This window comes from Eubalaena glacialis, chromosome 14 (assembly GCF_028564815.1).
Source record: "Eubalaena glacialis isolate mEubGla1 chromosome 14, mEubGla1.1.hap2.+ XY, whole genome shotgun sequence".
In the NCBI taxonomy this organism is placed as follows: domain Eukaryota; kingdom Metazoa; phylum Chordata; class Mammalia; order Artiodactyla; family Balaenidae; genus Eubalaena; species Eubalaena glacialis.
Genome location: NC_083729.1, coordinates 74,502,728 through 74,521,012, shown reverse-complemented (window position 1 = coordinate 74,521,012; position 18,285 = coordinate 74,502,728). Strand labels below are relative to the sequence as shown.

Genomic DNA, 18,285 nt, shown 5'->3' with positions numbered 1-18,285 from the left:
TTGTGTATCTATATGAGATGATCGATGTTCACTTAACTTATTGTGATAATCACTTCAGGAAGTATGTATATTAAATCATTATGCTGTGCACCTTAAGCTTATACAGTGTTGTATGTCAATTATATCTGAATAAAACAGGAAGAAAAAAACCAAAAACATGTACACAGTGCTGTATGTAAATTATATCTCAATAAAGCTGGGAAAAAGATTTTTAAAACTTTGAGATAATAAATATTTGTTGTTGTTGTTTTTTGAAGTAAATAGGGTTCCATGAGAGTGAAAACACAAGGAACTAAACCCATTTAGGGATGTGATGTTTTCACTGAAAGCTGAACAATTAGAAATAAGAGGAAGGGATTCAATGGGGAGCCTATCAGGAAAGGGACAACATAAGCACCGGCCCAGGGTGGAGGGGACATATCACTTTCAACAAACGGAAGGTGGCCTGAGTGGCCAAAGCTGTGTAGGAAGTGGGAGAGGACAGGAAGATGAGCCTGGAGGCTGAAGAGGGGGCCAGGTCGTGCAGGCCTTTCACACTTCCTTGAAATGTTGGTCTTTAACCTGAGAACAAGAGGAAATCACTGAATGGTCTCAGGTAGGGAAATTGCACAGTCTGATCTGCATTTTCAAAAGTTCACTCTGGCTGCTGTGTGCAGAAGGGATGAAGGAGGACCAGGCAGAGGAGAATGTCCTGTTGGGAGGGTATTGCATTTCCCCAGACGACAGAGTATGCATCTTGCACTGGGGCTTTTATGGTAGAGATGGGGGAGTAGAAGGAAGAGCAGGCAGATTGACTGAGAATAAAGCAATGGAAGAAATGTTCCAATCTGGAGGTTCTGAAAACAGCTGTATTGATTTTGCATCTCATTTTCCAGATTCGCTTTTACTACTTTGCTGCAATGCATATTTTGCCCCCACTTTACATCCACTCCACCCCTACTGAGACCACATTACTTTGGTACTGAGTTGCCATAATTTGCATTGCATTTCTCCAGAAGGCTTGGGAATGAGGTACGGCAGGAGTGCTCTGATCAGCTCCGCACACCCTCACTGTCGGCCCCACCTTGAAGCTCTGAGCTCACCCTCAGAGGAGATGAGTTAGCTGGATTCTGGAGATGAGGAAAAATGACTAAAATTTTTAAAAATTCAGTTCTATTGGTGCTATTTCCTACAGTGGCTGATACTATAGTTCACAAAGTATCACTGTTGACCTCTTAAATTCTCTAAATCAACAAACTCTGGTGCAAATTTACCTAGTCTATATTAAAAGTTACAAACACTGTGGGGAAAAAACCTTAAAATTTCACTTGTTAAGGCAATTATGAAACTTCAAATTATTTTTTTCCTATTCATGTTTTGCAAATATTTTATTTTCACTTAAACTATCTTGGTTGAAGATTTTCTAAAAACTATAACATTATACAATAGGTTTGATACCTTCCATTTACTTCATCGCATTAATCTCTGAATAGCAAATACCAAACTGGTAGAAAATGGCACACAAATATAAGAAAAAAAAAACATAAAAATAGGTGGAACACTGAATATAAAATAATGAAACTCTATAGTCAAAGGACTAAAACTGCCATCATTAATTTATAGATTGATAATTCCATGTATTCATGCACTCTTCATTCAAAATTATCTGATATATAATTCCTATATGATTTACATTAATGGCAATTTAGAGATCCATTAGAGGTTCCCAAACAGGGATCAAATGTGTTCTGGAAGGATTGTGAGGTTGTGTTTGGTGGAAGCAGTCCTTTGAAGTGAAGGAATTGTAAGAAGTGGGCAAGGCACAGAGATTTCAATTTAGTCAGAACTGGTTTATTGATTATATATTTATTTGAGGTATGGTATTCCATTGAATAAAGAAATCTCTGACTAAAAATATTAACAACAACCAAAAACACCCCACAGATTTATCTAAACTAGCGCTCTCGGGGATTTCCACTTCCAGCCATGAAGGAGAAGCCAGTAAGAGACCCACTTTCCTGCTGAGAACAACTAGAAATGCAGAATAAGAATAATTTCCTTGAAAGTATGGGACAGCAGCCAAAGGAGTTAAAACTTAGACTAGATCAAAAAGAGATGCTTGTTGAGGGGGACCCAATTTTCTGCATTTCACTTTTCCTCCCAGGGATTTGCTAATACTTAGTATGGAAAGAGAAATTGAGATGCCAGGTAGAAGGTAGCTGCTGAGAGGAAGATAATTCTTTAGAGTTTTCAGCAATCTCATAGGGCCGGGGAGGCAAAAACTGGAGTCCAGGACAGCCAAGGGAGCAAAGGCTAGGAGCTAAAGTCCCATAGAGAAGGGAGATTCAAAGACTGGCCCTTTACTGCAAGTTTTCTTCCACAGTTTTTGTCTATTGTTACAATAGTAACAGTCAAGAAGCACATTGAAGGCATACAAAAAGCAAATCATGATGATGGGAAAACAAAAATTGGAGTAAATGCTTCACAGATGAGGTGGGATACTAAATAATACATCTGATTCTCTGTTGGCATCTGGGAAGACAATTCCATAGGACTAGGGAAAATGAAAGGTAGACTAGACCTCAGAAAGACTATATACTATCCTCAATTCACTTCACTTGACTGAATTGAGATGGTTTGCCTCTCTGCTGTCCTTCAGATGACATCTCTGGATTCATCCAAGGATGAATTCTCCTTGGATAGAGAAAACATTATCTAGACTGCTATGGTCCGAATGTTTGTATCCCCCCAGTATTCATACATTGAAATCCTAATGCCTGGTGTGATGGTATTAGGAGGTGAAGTCTTGGGAGCTTCGTAGGCCATGAAAGTGGAATCTTTATGAATGAGATTACTGTTCTTATTTTTTAACTTTTTATTTTATATTGGAGTATAGCCGATTAACAATGTTGTGATAGTTTCAAGTGCACAGCAAAGCGACCCTGACATACATACGTACGTATCCACTCTCCTCCAAACTCCCCTCCCACTCAGGCTGCTACATGACATTGAGCAGAGTTCTCTGTGCTATACAGTAGGTCCTTGTTGGTTATCCATTTTAAATACAGCAGTGTGTACATGTCAATCCCAAACTCCCTAACTATCCCTTCCCCCTACCCTTCCCCACTGGTAACCAACATAAGTTCATTCTCTAAGTCTGTGAGTCTGTTTCTGTTTTGTAAATAAGTTCATTTGTATCATTTCTTTTTAGATTCTGCATATAAGCAATATCATACAATATTTCTCTTTCTCTGTCTGACTTACTTCACTCAGTATGACAATCTCCAGGTTCATCCATGTTGCTGCAAATGGCATTATTTCACTCTTTTTAATGGCTGAGTAATATTCCATTATATATATATGTACCAAATCTTCTTTATCCATTCATCTGTCGATGGACATTTAGGTTGCTTCCATGTCTTGGCTACTGTAAACAGTGTTGCAATGAACATTGGGGTACATGTATCCTTTCAGACCATGTTTTTCTCCAGATAGTGTATAAAAGGGACCCCATAGAGATCCCTCTCCCCTTCCACCATGTGAGAGCACAGTGAGAAGTTGCCAGCTATGAACCAGGAAGAGGACCTTCACCAAAACACATCTATTCTGGGGCCTTGATCTTGGACTTCCCGGCCTCCAGAACTGTGAGAAATATATTTCTGGTTTTACAGGGCATCGAGTTTGTGGTACTTTGTTACAGCAGCCTGAATAGATGAAGACACAGACCCTCTATATTTTTTCATAAGCATGTTTGCCATTCAATCAAAAATTACCCAGTGTACTAAAAATAAATAATAATAATAATCAAGATAAAATCAAATAATAAAAACAGTCACCATAATAAAGTGTCCGTTTTGAAAGCCTCATAAGGCTCCATAATCGCTTATTTAAACAGGTACAAATTCAATTAAATGAAACATGGCACATTCCAGTCATCAGGCAAACATCAGAGGTGAATTATAGTTGAGTCTTAACTCCATTTTGAATATTTGACTGCTGACAGTGTTTAAGTCTCACTCTTCTCCCTTTCCCTCTTGCTCCACAACTGGGCAAACTGATAGGAAAACCCACCTTTTTTTTTTATGTCAGTAGGGAAATTTGAAGAAACATTCAAGATCCAGCCCCTCTGTGGAAATCTTGACTCCAGCCCCACAGCCTGATAAAGACCAAAAGCACTTGTTCTTCTCTTCGCTGAAGCCACTGTGGACTGGCTTGGGCACTTGCTCTGCTCTCCCTAGAAAGTCCCATTATGTGAGTAATAGAGCTGTTCATACCCTCTTGGTGGCTGCTGTTGCATCATCAGTCTTGAAATCCAAGCTGATTTCGGGGGGCAGGGAAAGTTGCCCTCTGTGGGGCAACCACAAAACGGAAACAAAATTGATCCAAATATTGGAGTTCTTTGACTTGGATTTTTAAAATAACTCTGATTAATATATTTTTTAAAGAAGATGACCTGATAATGAATTATACCAGAGAACTGGAATCATTTTTTTTAAAAAAATGAATCAACTAGAAATTCTTAAATAAAAATTGAACTCAGTAGATCAGTTTTAAGCATATTGGACACAGATGAGTGAGCTTAAAATTAGGTCAGTAGAAAATAACCAGACGTAAGTATAGCTTAGGAAGAAATGTATAGCCTTAAATGCACATATTATTAAAATAAGAAGGGCTAAAAATCAATGGTATGATTATCCATTTCAAAAAGTTAGAAAAAGAACAGTAAGTTATACCAGAAAAAAGAAATACAAAGATTGGAGCATAAATAAAATTTAAAGAAAGACAAAATCTACAAAGCTGAAAGCTGTGTTTTAGAAAAGATTATTAAATTGATCAAACTCTTATAAAACTAATCAATTAAAAAGAAGAGAAGACACCAATTAGCCATATGAGGAATGAAAGAAAGAAAGAGTAGTGCAAATTCTCACACATTAAAAAAAATTAGAAGACATGGGCAATTTTATGCAGAAAACTTACAAAATTAAATCAAAATAAATTCCTAGAATACAACTTACCAAAGCTGACCCAAAAAGAAGTAGAAAATTTAAGTAGTCTTAGGCTTAAAAAAAATGAATCTGTACTTTTAAAAATCTCCCTCAAATAAATACCCAGGCTCAGATTGCTATATCAGTGAATTCCTCCAAATATTTAAAAAATATATAATGCCAGTCTTACACATTCATTCACTTCCAGAAAACAGAAAGATGGAATAATTTCTTACTCATTTTTTGAGGGAAAGCATAATTTTGATACCTTTGAAGGAGAATAAAGGAGACAAAAATCATACAACTGTCTCAAAACGTGCAGAAATTTTGTTTGATATAATTTTATACGTATTCATGATTTTTAAAAATCTTAGTGAAGGAATAACAGAAGACAACTAAATTAATCTACTAAAAGTATCTGCAAGAAATCTAGAACAATCAATATAATTAGTGGTAAAATATTTAAATTTTATCACTGTGATCTAAAAGTAACAGAAGGATCTATTACCACAATATCGATCTGAACATCTGGCTAGGGCAATAATGCAAGGAATAAACAAGATACAAGGATTGGAAAAAAAGAAATACAACTGTCATAATTTTCAGAAAACATGATTGTGTATACAGAAAATCCTAAAGGCTACAGTCAAAATTTGGCATTAGTAAGTGAATTTATCAAGTTAATGGATATGAAAATCAATATATCAACCAAATTTTTCATATTATAGACACAGAAACTAAGGCCCAGAAAAGTGCCCAAGTCCATACAGAAACTTTCAAAATGGAAAAATCGTGACTCTCAGCCCAGCACTCAAGTTTTCTTACATGTATGCATCAGCAATGAAGCACTTGTTTGAAGTACATAAGCTACAGAAATGTTTTCAATTCCTGTTCACCTCTAATCAAACAGAGGCCAGCGCAGACCCTAGCCATGGCACCTCCTGGGCATCAAGAAATTCTAAAATGCTGCTGCAGTGACCACACAGGGGGAAGGAAAGGAACAACTAAGGGAAGCAAATCAGCAACGGTCTGAAATGTGGAGTCTGAATGACATGAAGCTGCTGCTTCTGGCACAAGTTGTGAATCAAGGATCACCCAGAGTGGCTGGATTCCCCTTCAGTGAAACGTACAGATGGGATGAGGGGAAATGGTGGGTGTGTCCAGGGTCTATCACAGGAGAAGGGAGAAAGAGTAGATGAGTGGGCTACTTGGTCCTGGCCTCACATTTACACAGGGCATCAAGTTTGAACTTCAAACATCATCTACAAATGAGGTTACACACAGAAAGACACTGCCAGGACTGAAAGTAGGAGATGTTTATTATATAACTTTGAAGTCATGTCCTTTTCTTCGTCCTTAATGCCTATGACACTATGAATTAACATTCTCTATAAATTCTTCAGTTATCATGTAAATACTGTGATTATATATATGGGATGATGTATCTGTAGGTTAATATTATTATTTATTACATACAAATATTTTAAACTTTTGTAGCACTCATTCAGCATTCTTTCTTTCCTCCTCTTCCTCTCTGTATCCTTCTACCCGTTTCTCCTTTTTTACCTGCTCTTTCTCAAAATAACAGAAGGGGCCAGAACTTCCAAGGCAACCTTGGAAAGACTCTGGATTCTTCATTGGCCAATTTGGAGCTTGGAATTTGTGTGTGGAATGTGAAGACTAATGGGGTGCTTGCCCCATCCGTGGGGACAGAGCCAGAAAGACTGTCTTGATATTATAAGTATGACCCTATCTTTAGCTCTAGTCTGGTGTCACCTCAAGACACTGGAGCTATGGTAGGAAGTTCAAGGGTTTTATTTTAGTAGTTTCAACTTTTGCATGTTCAGCTTGCTGACTGCTGTCATGGGTGATAGCTCAGCCTGTGTCCTAGAGGACCAGGGGCCTCCTCTAGGCTTGATGTACGACTTCCTGCAGGCTGAGTGTTCAGCCCCAGAAGTGACAGCAGTGCTGGATTAACCAAAGAGTGAACCAAGCACATGCTTAGGGCACGATTAAATTGGAGCACAACCCCATCACTCACTGCAAGAAAAATGGAGAGCATTTTATATTTGATGAACTTATTCAGAATTTAATTTTGCCATCCAAAGAAAACAAAAAGTAACTTATTTAATTTTTAGCTTGCATTTAAGTTATCTGCAGTTTTGAGTAATTTTGTTTTATTTTTGAGTTACAGTGGGGCTATACCAGAGTTTTTGTTGTTGTTTTTGCTGTTGTTTCTAAGTACTCAGACCCTGAAAAAGTTTTAACCTGGCTCTGATAAACATTCCCTAAATTTGCCAGGACCCTTGCCCTCCTTGACTCTTTTTCTCTATCACACACATTTCCTGTTCAACATCTCTCTTTTCTATGTAGCCTCACATCACTCAATCCAACCTTTGCCAAGCTGTTGGTTTTCAACTCCTAGATTTAGGCAGTCTGGTTATCATTTCACTTTTATTTTGTTTCCCTTGAACAATATTTTTCTCAAAATCACACAGCACAATTTTGTATTTATAAAGCAACTCCCACAGATGTCTCTGACATAGAGAATATACTTAGGACCTGAACTTACACTCTTACTACTGCCCCAAGATCCTTCACCAGGAGTTCAGACATCTCTTATAGGGAGGGGGGATTGATTTTTACATGTTCATAATGTGGCCAGCTAATCCAGGCTTAGGTGGGTGGAGTGGAGATGGGGACGAAAAGGGAACAGTGTTTAAATCTCCTTTTGGCAATTTTAATTCTATTCCCTCTAATCAAACCTGGTCTTCAGCACTTTGGAGGGTCCTTTCTATTGCTCCTGTTTCAGCCTCTGCTTATTGTTCAGGAAAATTAGCAGACATGTTTCAGAACACGTTTAGCATTGTCTGATAGAGAGAGGAGAGAATACTGAAAACCTGTTTCCTTTGCAAGGGATGGAGTCAACAGAAGATAAAAGAAAGATCCAGGAAAACCATAGAAGGACGGCTTGTTGAAATTCCAAGAGACATATGTAGAGATTAAACCCACTGATAAATTCTAATCTTGGGCCTCTCTTGACTTACCTCCACCAGCTTGTTGGCATGCTCACGGAAAACCTGGGCGTATTCCTTCACTTCCTTCTCATTCCCACTTTTTGCAGCCTCAATGAGAACTAGCAAAGGGACGTTGGTTTCCAAGAAAGAATCAGATATGTGATCCATCACTGCTTTCCGAAGCTACAGTGAAAACAAAAACAGAAACACACACAATTAAGAAACAGAGGAATTGTCTATTTGAGTGTATTACTCGTTTAGCCATATGAATTATATCACTGCCTGGAAATAGTTTTTTTAAAGTCCCAGTTCTCATTGTCCACAGGCATAATGTTCCAACACTCTTTTTAATCTTGCTGTTGCTTATCACATCAAAGGAAGGCAAAGAGATATGACTGATGAATGATTCTGAATTAACTATTGCAGGTCAACTTGAAAGTTGACTTACACATGACCTGTAGCTCAATACATTATAGGCTCTCCTTATCAAAGTTCTGCTCTCATCCTTCACTGGCCAAATGTCTCCCTTCAGGTTTTGAATCTTGATTCAGCTCAAAAACTTGGGCTCTTTAGAAAAAGGAGAAATCTAGGCACCATTCAACAGGTGGGGAGAACTTTAGGTGAACTGGGCCTTGAAGCCACCCTAAAACCTTACCACTCTGCAGTCTCCTACCCTTTATAGATCCATTGTTTGTAGTTAATGGAAGTGGAAACATGAAACATCTAATGATACCAAAAATATGTCTGCCCAGGTGCCATGATGATATAGTTGCTCTGCTCCAGAAAGAAGTACTGACAATTATTCTTCAGGGTAAGTTAGAATAAACATACCCAAATTTCTAACAATGCATAATTACACATCATTCCCACATTGTTAAAATGGGAAGCAGGGCAGCTGCATGAAAATGAAATGAAACTGTAGTGAACAATTACCTTAGTGCTGTTTTGTTCATAACTGTCAGAATGTATACAGGGAGAAAACAATACAAATAAATACGAGAGAAGATGATAAACAATGTGTATATTTTCCAAACAAATATTCCTATTCAGGAGTATTCAGGCAAATCTTTTGATAAGGTGATACACATACACATTTATCATTGGTCAGAGGAGAATTTTGCACAAATCTCAGTTCCTTTTTGCACTAATTACCATAAAGTATGTATGTGTGTATGTGTAGCTTAGTTTTGGTTTAACTCTGGATTGAGTTGGACATTTCACCATATAAAATATAACAAAGCCTATGGAAAATTAACATTAATTAGTTACTCATTTAGCAAGGTGTGTTAAATTTCTGCTTGGGAATAATATTTTTATTGGTGAGCTCATATATTCTGGGTATATATGATGTGCCAGACAACTAAGGTTAACCAAGATCTTTACATATTACATTACTTAATCCTCACAACAATACTATGAGATAGGGACTAGTCTTATACCAGTTTTTCAAATGAAGAAAATGGGACTTGGAAAAGTTAAATAACTTGCCTGCCATCATAAGGTGGCAAGTAGCAGAAGCCACTATGAAAAACTCTGAAGGGGACAGTGCAGTGGACACTTGAAACTGACCTGGCTTGGCTCTCTTCCAGGACAGAGACCCTCATGAAGGAGAAACTACTGGGAGTGAAATCAAAATTGAACTGGATGGGGACAATAGTGATAAAAGAAAGAGAAAGTCCAGGTAAAGTGGGGGCAATTGTCAGAGCCAGGCTGTCTCACCTGTCAAGCCACTGTGTTTTTTTTTTTTTAAATCTTAAAATTTTTATTTTGGTAAAATATATATAGCATAAAGTTTTCCATTTTAACCATTTTTAAGTGTACAATTCAGTGTCATTAATTAACTTCACAATGTTGTGCAACACCACCATATAGTTCCAAAATATTTCCATCACCCCAAATAGAAACTGTATAAACATTAAGCAAAAATTCCCCATGCTTCCCTCCTCCCAGCCCCTGATAAATCTACTCTCTGTCTCTATGAATTTGCCTATTCCAGATCATTCATATAAGTGAAATCATACAGTATTTGTCATTTTGTGTCTAAGCCATTGTACTTTTAAATGTTACACAAAAGTGACAGGAGTGGGAGCTCTGTGAAGCTAGAAGAGCTCTTTGCTCTTCTAGCCTCTGTCTAAACCTACGGGAAGATTGAGTTCACATAAAAATGAGCAACTTGAAATTATCAAGGTCAAAACTCACATAAAATTATTATAAGAAAAATATATCATCTCTACACAAACTGAAAGCATGTCAGAAAAATATGCCTGTAAAACAAATTAAAACTGTAATCTACTATTTTGAACATATTAAAATACACTAAAAATTGATGCAAGATATGAAAGAACATAAATTAGAAAAAGAAGAAATTATAGGATGAGGTCATGAAACTCAGAAAAGAATTATAAATAAAAGAAAAATCATTTGAAGACTAAACAAGAATGAATAAACACAATAGCAAATGTCTCAAGAGAAATAAAAAGAGAAAAGAAGGAAAAATTTTTACCCAAAATAAATTTTTTAAAAAAAGATTTAAAAAATTTGAGAAAAGGTGACAAATATTGAAGATAGGCAAAGAAAATTCAATTTATGGCTACTAGAGGTCCCTAAAGAAGAAAATTAAAGCAAGAAAACAGAAAGAATACTAAGAACTCTAATTCATGAAAGTTTTCCTCTCTCTCTATATATATATATATATAATTGTCAATTAAAGTGTTATTATATAATATAATCACTTACATATTTATTTTATATAATTATTAAAAAATATATAAATTATATTCTATATACATTCAATGTAGAAATATATATTCTATATAGAAATATATATTATATATATATAAATTATTTTCTGAAAAAGCATATCATGTACTTGAGAAGAGTGACCTGTACTATCAACCAAGAAAACTGGATTCTAAAGAAAAAAGGGGCAAATCCTTATGTACTTAGGCCAATAGAGCATGTGACTTATAAAGGAAAGAAAATCAGATGATCACCAGACTTTTCAACAGCAAAGCTTTTTCCAGAAGAAAATGAAATACTATATTAGATACTAAAGGGAAGAAAATGTGAGCTAAGAATTTTATAACCAGCAAAACTGACTTTCAAGGATATAAGCCACAGACCAAATTTGATCAACATGCAAGAACTCAGAAAATATTGTTCCTATGAGACTTAGGGAATCTGTTAGAGAACGAACTTTACCTGGGAAAATAACTAGATAAACATCAACATAATATCTACAAAAACATAACATAAGTACTGGCAGTGAGCATTCAATATATACATGTTTATAGAACTAAGAATATAGGATAGTCAAATGGGAGAGAGTATAATATAAAATGGATGTATGTTCTGGCAATGAAGAGGTAAAAATGAAAAGAGAAAGGGAATAGGATCTTTTTGTGAAAAGATTTTAACTATCTTATGTAATTTTAATTATAATGGTAGTATGAAGATTGCTATTCTAACACTATTGTGTTTCAAGGTAAAATAAAGCAAACAGTTATGAAAGTTTATTTCTCATCTCCTGTGTTCTTGCTAACCAGAAGTGTTGGTGTGGAAGAAAGACAATGTAATATAGAAGAGGTTAAGGAAAAACCCTATAATCCTAGATCTGAAGTAGAAATATCAGTATGAACACATGAGATTTTAAAGTGAAAACACACACACACACACACACACACACACACACGTACAATTTCCAAGTTCTGTCCAATGAAAAGGTCTAAGAATAATGGCCAGCCCAGTAGCAATGAACATCTTGAAATACAATTTTCCCCTAAAACAAACTAGGACTTCTTAGAGAAATGGTTGATTCCAATTTCTTTGAGGCTAGAAATATACAAATAGCCTGAAATATCTTATTATACCAGACAGCAAAGAGAGATCAAAGACTACCAGGGTCATGTAAAAATAACTCAGGAGGCTCCCACTTGGTCAAAGACTAGACAATTAAAACATCACAAAGAATAAAAATTCCAGTGGCTTGAAACCCATCAGATATGTTTAAATGAGTTTATAATGACTAAAAAATAATAATAATTAATTGGTCACCTTCAGAGGATGACAAAGAACCAATTCATTTATCTTGGAAGAATCAAGAATGCATCTTGCCTTTCCTACATGAACTGAGATTCTTTGTAACAGGAAAAATGTCTGTCTATAAATTTAGTCCACTTAATAAATGAAGACAAAATGATAGAATATCACCATTTTGCAACCTTTAATGAATTAAGACATCAGACAATGAACAATAGTGGTTGAAAACATCACAAAAAAGATATAACAATTTAAGAATTGTGAATCACTATATTGTACACCTGTAACTTATATAATATTGTATATCAACTATACTTCAATTTAAAAAAAGAGAGAGAGAACCAGACATTATGTGCCTTCTGATGAAACAGCACAATCCCAAGTATGGTGATGCCAAAGGGATCAAACCTGAACATGGTAGAAGCTCTGGATCCCCTTGGTGATTTACACCAAATATAGAAGAAAGAATAACATACGGGACTGCATCACACGTATCTATTCAGCTAAATGCAATCTCTGGAAAACTTACAGTACAAACCATCCGGGTTCTGCAACAGATAGATTATAAGCAAAAGAAAGGGATGGAAGGGATTGCAACAGATTAAGAGACTAAAAAATAGATCCCAAAACGTGGGCAAACCTAAACTATATCATCTGAAGATGCATATCAGAGTGATAAAACCACAAAGGAATACAAGGAAGTGAGCATTCTCAAAGTCAGGATAATGTTGCTTTTTGAGGGAGGCAGGAAATATACAAAGGAGTTTCTAAGGAGGCTGGCAAAGTCTATTTCTTGACCTGGGTAGTGGTTACAAGAGTGTTTGCATAATGATAATGCTTATTGTGTGTGGATTTCTATATCTATGCTTTATTTTATAATTAAAAATTTCAAAACAAAAGAAACATTTCTCATGCACACTTTTCCAATTTTATCTAGATGGAATACAGACATGACTCCAAGGTGACCTGGGAAGCCATGAATTGAAGATGGTGTACAACCCCTGTTCCCCCCAATCAACCTACACCTGAATGCACGGAGGAGAGCTTCCCAGTATTCTGTCGCTGGCCCAGTATTGTTACATGATTAAGAATGAAATTCTATTTTGTAGGAGCTGTTGCACATTTTGAAGTTTATTAGTTATAGTAGTTGGTCTGTTCTAACTTAACTAGAACACGTTGAAACAGATCTCTTTTTTTTCCTGCCAATTCTGTCTTCTTTCAGGCTGCCTTTCCTTCCCTTGATTCTTCCTACTTAAAATGTGGGCTCCAGGCCAGTATCATTGCCATTTCCTGGGAGTTTGTTACAAAAGCAAGCCTCTGGCCCATCACAGACCTCCATTTCAATCAGAATCTGCATTTTAATAAAAAGCCTAGGTGATTCCTATGCACAATAAAGTTTGAAGAGCACTGCCCTAGAAGACCTATTGTATCAGTTAAGTTCTTAGTTGCAAGTATTAGAAACTGATTTTGGAAGGTTTAAGCAGAAAAGCTCTCCTGTTAGTTGAAAGAAAGAACAGAATTCAAAAATGTTAGGACAGGGTTTCCCTGGTGGCGCAGTGGTTAAGAATCCACCTGCCAGTGCAGGGGACACAGGTTCGAGCCCTGGTCCAGGAAGATCCCACATGTCGCGGAGCAACTAAATCCATGCTCCACAACTACTGAGCCTGCGCTCTAGAGCCTGTGAGCCACAACTATTGAGCCCATGCGCCACAACTACTGAATTCCACGTGCCTAGAGCCCATGTGCCACAACAAGAGAAGCCACCACAATGAGAAGTCCGCGCACCACAATGAAGAGTAGCCCCCGCTCGCCGCAACTAGAGAAAGCCCACACGCAGCAACAAAGACCCAACACAGCCAAAAATAAAATTAAAAAATAAATAAATTTATAAAAAAAAAAACTGTTAGGACACTGTGTCTTTATGTCATTAGCTTCTGATGCAAAGTCTTAGGCAAATGAACCTGATTTTTATCTGAGTGAAATACAGACCCAAACTCTGGGTCATGTGTAAACATCTAGTTGCAGGGGTGAAGGAGGAAGGTGTTGGGAGGAAAGCATTTTGTAAAAACAAATGTTCTGGCCGTTTTAGCTTCTTATATACCAAAATTCATATAATGAGGAATTCCCCAAACATAGGAAAGGAATTCAGATGCTGACTCAAAACCAAAAAGTGGCCAATAAAGAATAGATCTGGTAGAACAATAATTCAGGTACTCAAGCATGGGTGGAAGGTGGAAAAAATAAATACATTTATAGGAAAAAATTAAAGGTGAAGGGTTGTCTGTAAGGAACAATATCAGAAACTATGGTCTGGGACAGGAATGGCAAGTATACTACCACATTTCCTTTCTATGCCTACACCAGACGTGACTAATCAATCACAGTGTTCTTTTATTCTGAGCTCAAATACCATTTCATAATCCTTCTTAGGACAGTGTTCCAGATACCTAATGCCAATAAATCTTATTTCTTCTGCAGAAGGAAAGCTTTCTTTCTTTGCTGAATCTTACCTGCAATTTAAGTGTTTTTGCATGCCAACCTTTAGGTGGAATTGTCTCCAAGCATCTGACAATCCAGTGCCATCTTGATTTTCAGAAATAAGAGTTAGCACCCAAATCTAGGCTGGGCTCATGATATTTAACAAATGGCTGATTGTGTTAACATGTCTTGTCATTTAGACAGATGTTTAGAAAAATCTTGTTAAGAATAATAGTATTCACGTCACTACAATGATGTAAGATACACCAATCAAGGTCAAATTCAGGGTAGAGGGTGATTTTAAATGGGCTCAAAACTTTGAACCTTAAATCTTGCCAGCTGCTCTGGTCTCTTCACAATCACTGACATATTTTACCATATTTCCTTAAGCTTTGGGGTATAATTGTTATTAAAAATGAAAAATCAAAACAAAGTGTCTGGGCCAGGAGCCATCTAGCCTAGGGGCTTGACAAGAATTAAGCCTCATTAAGTCAGGCAAATTTTAGTCAGCTTGAAGGTCAATTAAGGTAATCAGTCAGTGCAGTAATCCACCCAAAACCACTTTAAGAAGCTAAGGTGCTGCCAATGCACACAGTCCACTGGTAATGACAGCACTGCTCACAGTTTGGGATGGGGGTGGGGGCAGATGTGGGGGGAGCAGAGGCATACCTATGAAGCTTGTGCAAGAGCATTTAGAGAATAATCACTTTTTTTCCCTTTATTTTGTTTTCTTTATGAGAAACACATAAAATCCTTTGGTCATTCTATTCATTATCCTGATGGCACTATCTTCTGTGAAGCAAAATCATTTTAATTGGGATACTAGCTTCTTTCCTTAATGAAACCAATTACTTCTTAAAAAAAAAGAAAAAAGAAGAACAGTTCATCAGGCTTCATGCTTTTCTCCATATACCCCTCTCCCCAGTTCAGGCCCTACTGGATCAATTCAAAGCACAACTGTCATCATTAGAAACACCAATGTGCATGGCCCTAAATAACAAACACATGATGGTTTAGTTTAGTCAGATAAACAGTCCATGCCCTCTAGATTTCTCCTCTAGGAGTGCTGATGCAGTCAAGATAACAGTTGATACATATCTCGCTGATGGAATAAAAAGCACTGAGTAGATAACTGTAGTAGATTTGTTATATGAATGACCCCATTCTTCACCCTCCTCGTACCCAAGTCCATTGCCCTGTAACTCTGTATTGTCTGCCTTCTCTGGCTCTGGGCTGGGCCATGTGGCATGCTTAGGGTCAATGGATGTTTGACCATCATGATGCATGCAGGGGTGACTTTGCTTGGTCTAGTGGACTTGCTTGGTTTAGTTCTCTGCCATTCTCTTGAGCAGGACATGCCTAGGCTAGACTGCTTGTCCCAGGAGGAGGGAGGCAAACATGTCGAATAGAACTAAGTCACCTCAGTCATTCCCATCAAGACCGTCTTAGGTCAGTGAAGAGCACCTGAGCCCATACACATGAGAAGGCTTGACTAAGGTGACCACCCTAGACTACTGAGCAACAAATGCTATTTCTGCATGCCATTGAGATATTATACTGCACTATTGTGACAACAGATGACTGATAACATACATATTAAACTAGAATAAGTTTTTGTGGTCACTGAACCATTTTTAGGGGGAGACACCATCAAAATAAATTTTTGATCCATCAGTTGACTAGTTGGTGTCATTCTAACTCAGTTCTTTGGCCAAAAGTGCTGGATTAACAGTGGTCTGCTCTACATGTACAATTATAAGCTCTGGGCTATGCTTAAAAACATCACAGCTGCAATTTCTTATTTTTATAGATTTAACAAATTATTTAGTTTGAAATTGTACTGAAAAGACAAGTCATGGGGACCAGGACAGGGAAGGGTTGGTCAGGGATCATCCTGAAGAATAGCAGCAGGTACTTGGCTCCTTCTGCTGGCTCCATTTTCTGTCCCAGTATGCACAGGACTGTACCAAAGTCCCCTTCTTACTCCACAGTAGGCAAGGGCAATTGCTTTCATGGGAAGAGAGAATGAAATATTGCCTTAGGATCCCAGGCAATGCTGGGTCATCATGGATCTCCAGATGGCCTCAATCCAGCATGTACAGCAGCTTTCCTTAGTGCTGGTAAAAATGTTAGCAGAACATGGAGGCCATAATCGCTGGAGGCAATACAAGGAAGCAAAAGAGAGATTGGTGGAATGGAGGGTGCACACAGAAGGCAGAAGCAGATTGCAGCAGTGGGCCATGGAGAAAAGGTGGCAAAAAGGGGAGCAGGAAAGGATTGGGGAAAATTATTATGTCATATTAGCAGACTTTAATGCTTATTTGGTGTCAGACACTGTTCTAAATGCTTGGAATAACTCATTTATTTCTCTGAAAAGACCTGGGTACTAAGGTCTCCATTTTATAGGTGAGGAAATTGAGGCAATTGAATGTTACTTGTCCACATTCACATGGCTGATAAGTGGCAGTGACAGGATTTGAACCCAGGCTGGCCCCAGAGTTCACGCTCTGAACTACTAGTATATGCAACCTCTCCTTTGTCTAAATTTTTCCAGCTTTGTATACATTATTGACTGAAAGCAAAGGTATATAGATACTGATCGTGCATAAAATTCCAGGAACATAGGTGATCCAGCTTTCTGGATGATGAGTGAAGTGCATGAAGAATTCTAGAAGACTCCCCCAGGATAATAAAAGAAAAAAAAAGAAAACCCCTGTAGAGAGGATGGGAAACAGACCCAGGGTCAGATGGATACCCCAAGAGGGAGTAAGTTGTCCCTCCAGAGGCAGAAGTGATGCTGAGTCCTAATGAATCCCCATTCCAGGAGCTGAAAGGGACCTCCTGTATACTCACTATGAGACTCTGTGACTTCCTGGAGCTTTATGAGTCTATAAAGAAAAAAAAATGGAGGACTCATGGGTCAAGACATGTCTACTGCAAAAACATGTCCATGTGTCATACTTGCTTTTATGTAACTATCTTATTAAAACTTATTGGTCAAAGTGTTTTAAAACAGTAAATTGTCAGATTCTCAACAAAGGCTCAAGTCAACAGAAGTGACAGTCCTCCCAGAAATGATTGGGATCCACTTCCCCTGCTTTCAGATAGTAATTATGGTATGTATGAAAATCTATAAGCCAGGTGGTGACAGAGGTTAGAAGGGATCTGCATTATTATAGAGATATCTTTGAAAGGTGCAGATGAAGGTTAGTACTGTGACAATCTAGCATTCTAGTTTTTTTCTCATTCTTAAGAGTTTTAGGATCAAATCATATTCATCCTAAATATAATCTATCTATTACATAGTCCATGAGCAAAGGCACATCCAAAATTGAGAGCCAGAGTCCTAAGCAGCCAGGACCAGGAACACCTTGAACTTGGTATCATCCAGCAAGTGCAGGGACTCATAAATACTGCCTTCATTAGCTCATGAGCCCTGTGATTTGTGTCTCTGATGAATAGGGGCACAATTTTTGACCCCTCCAGTAAACAGGCAATGTAATTCCTCTGCAAATTGACTATTAGAATGGTTTAAATGCCCTTGCCTACAAGCTGAAAGGCATAGTTAACACTTTTTACATAAGCTAGAAGACCAAAATTTAGCTATCAATCAACCAGGGCAGAAAGGAATGACTTGACAAAATCATTCATTAAGTCTGACAGGAGTCAAGAACACAAGGCTTTTGTCCAACTGTTTAAATGTATGTGTGACAAGGGAATATTAATTGCCTAAGACAAGACATTTAAAGGTATTAGCTCAGCACTACCAGTCTATTTTACACAATTAG

At 37.4% G+C, this 18,285-nt stretch overlaps 1 protein-coding gene across 1 annotated transcript in view; it reads right to left on the bottom strand.

The window, feature by feature from the left end:
• Positions 1-18,285, bottom strand: part of LOC133074640 (catenin alpha-2) — a 244,239-nt gene that overhangs the window by 210,184 nt on the left and 15,770 nt on the right. Inside the window, exon 2 of the mRNA XM_061168566.1 lies at positions 8,012-8,164. Coding sequence (XP_061024549.1) covers positions 8,012-8,164 — 153 coding nt within the window. The remainder of the gene's footprint in view (positions 1-8,011; positions 8,165-18,285) is intronic.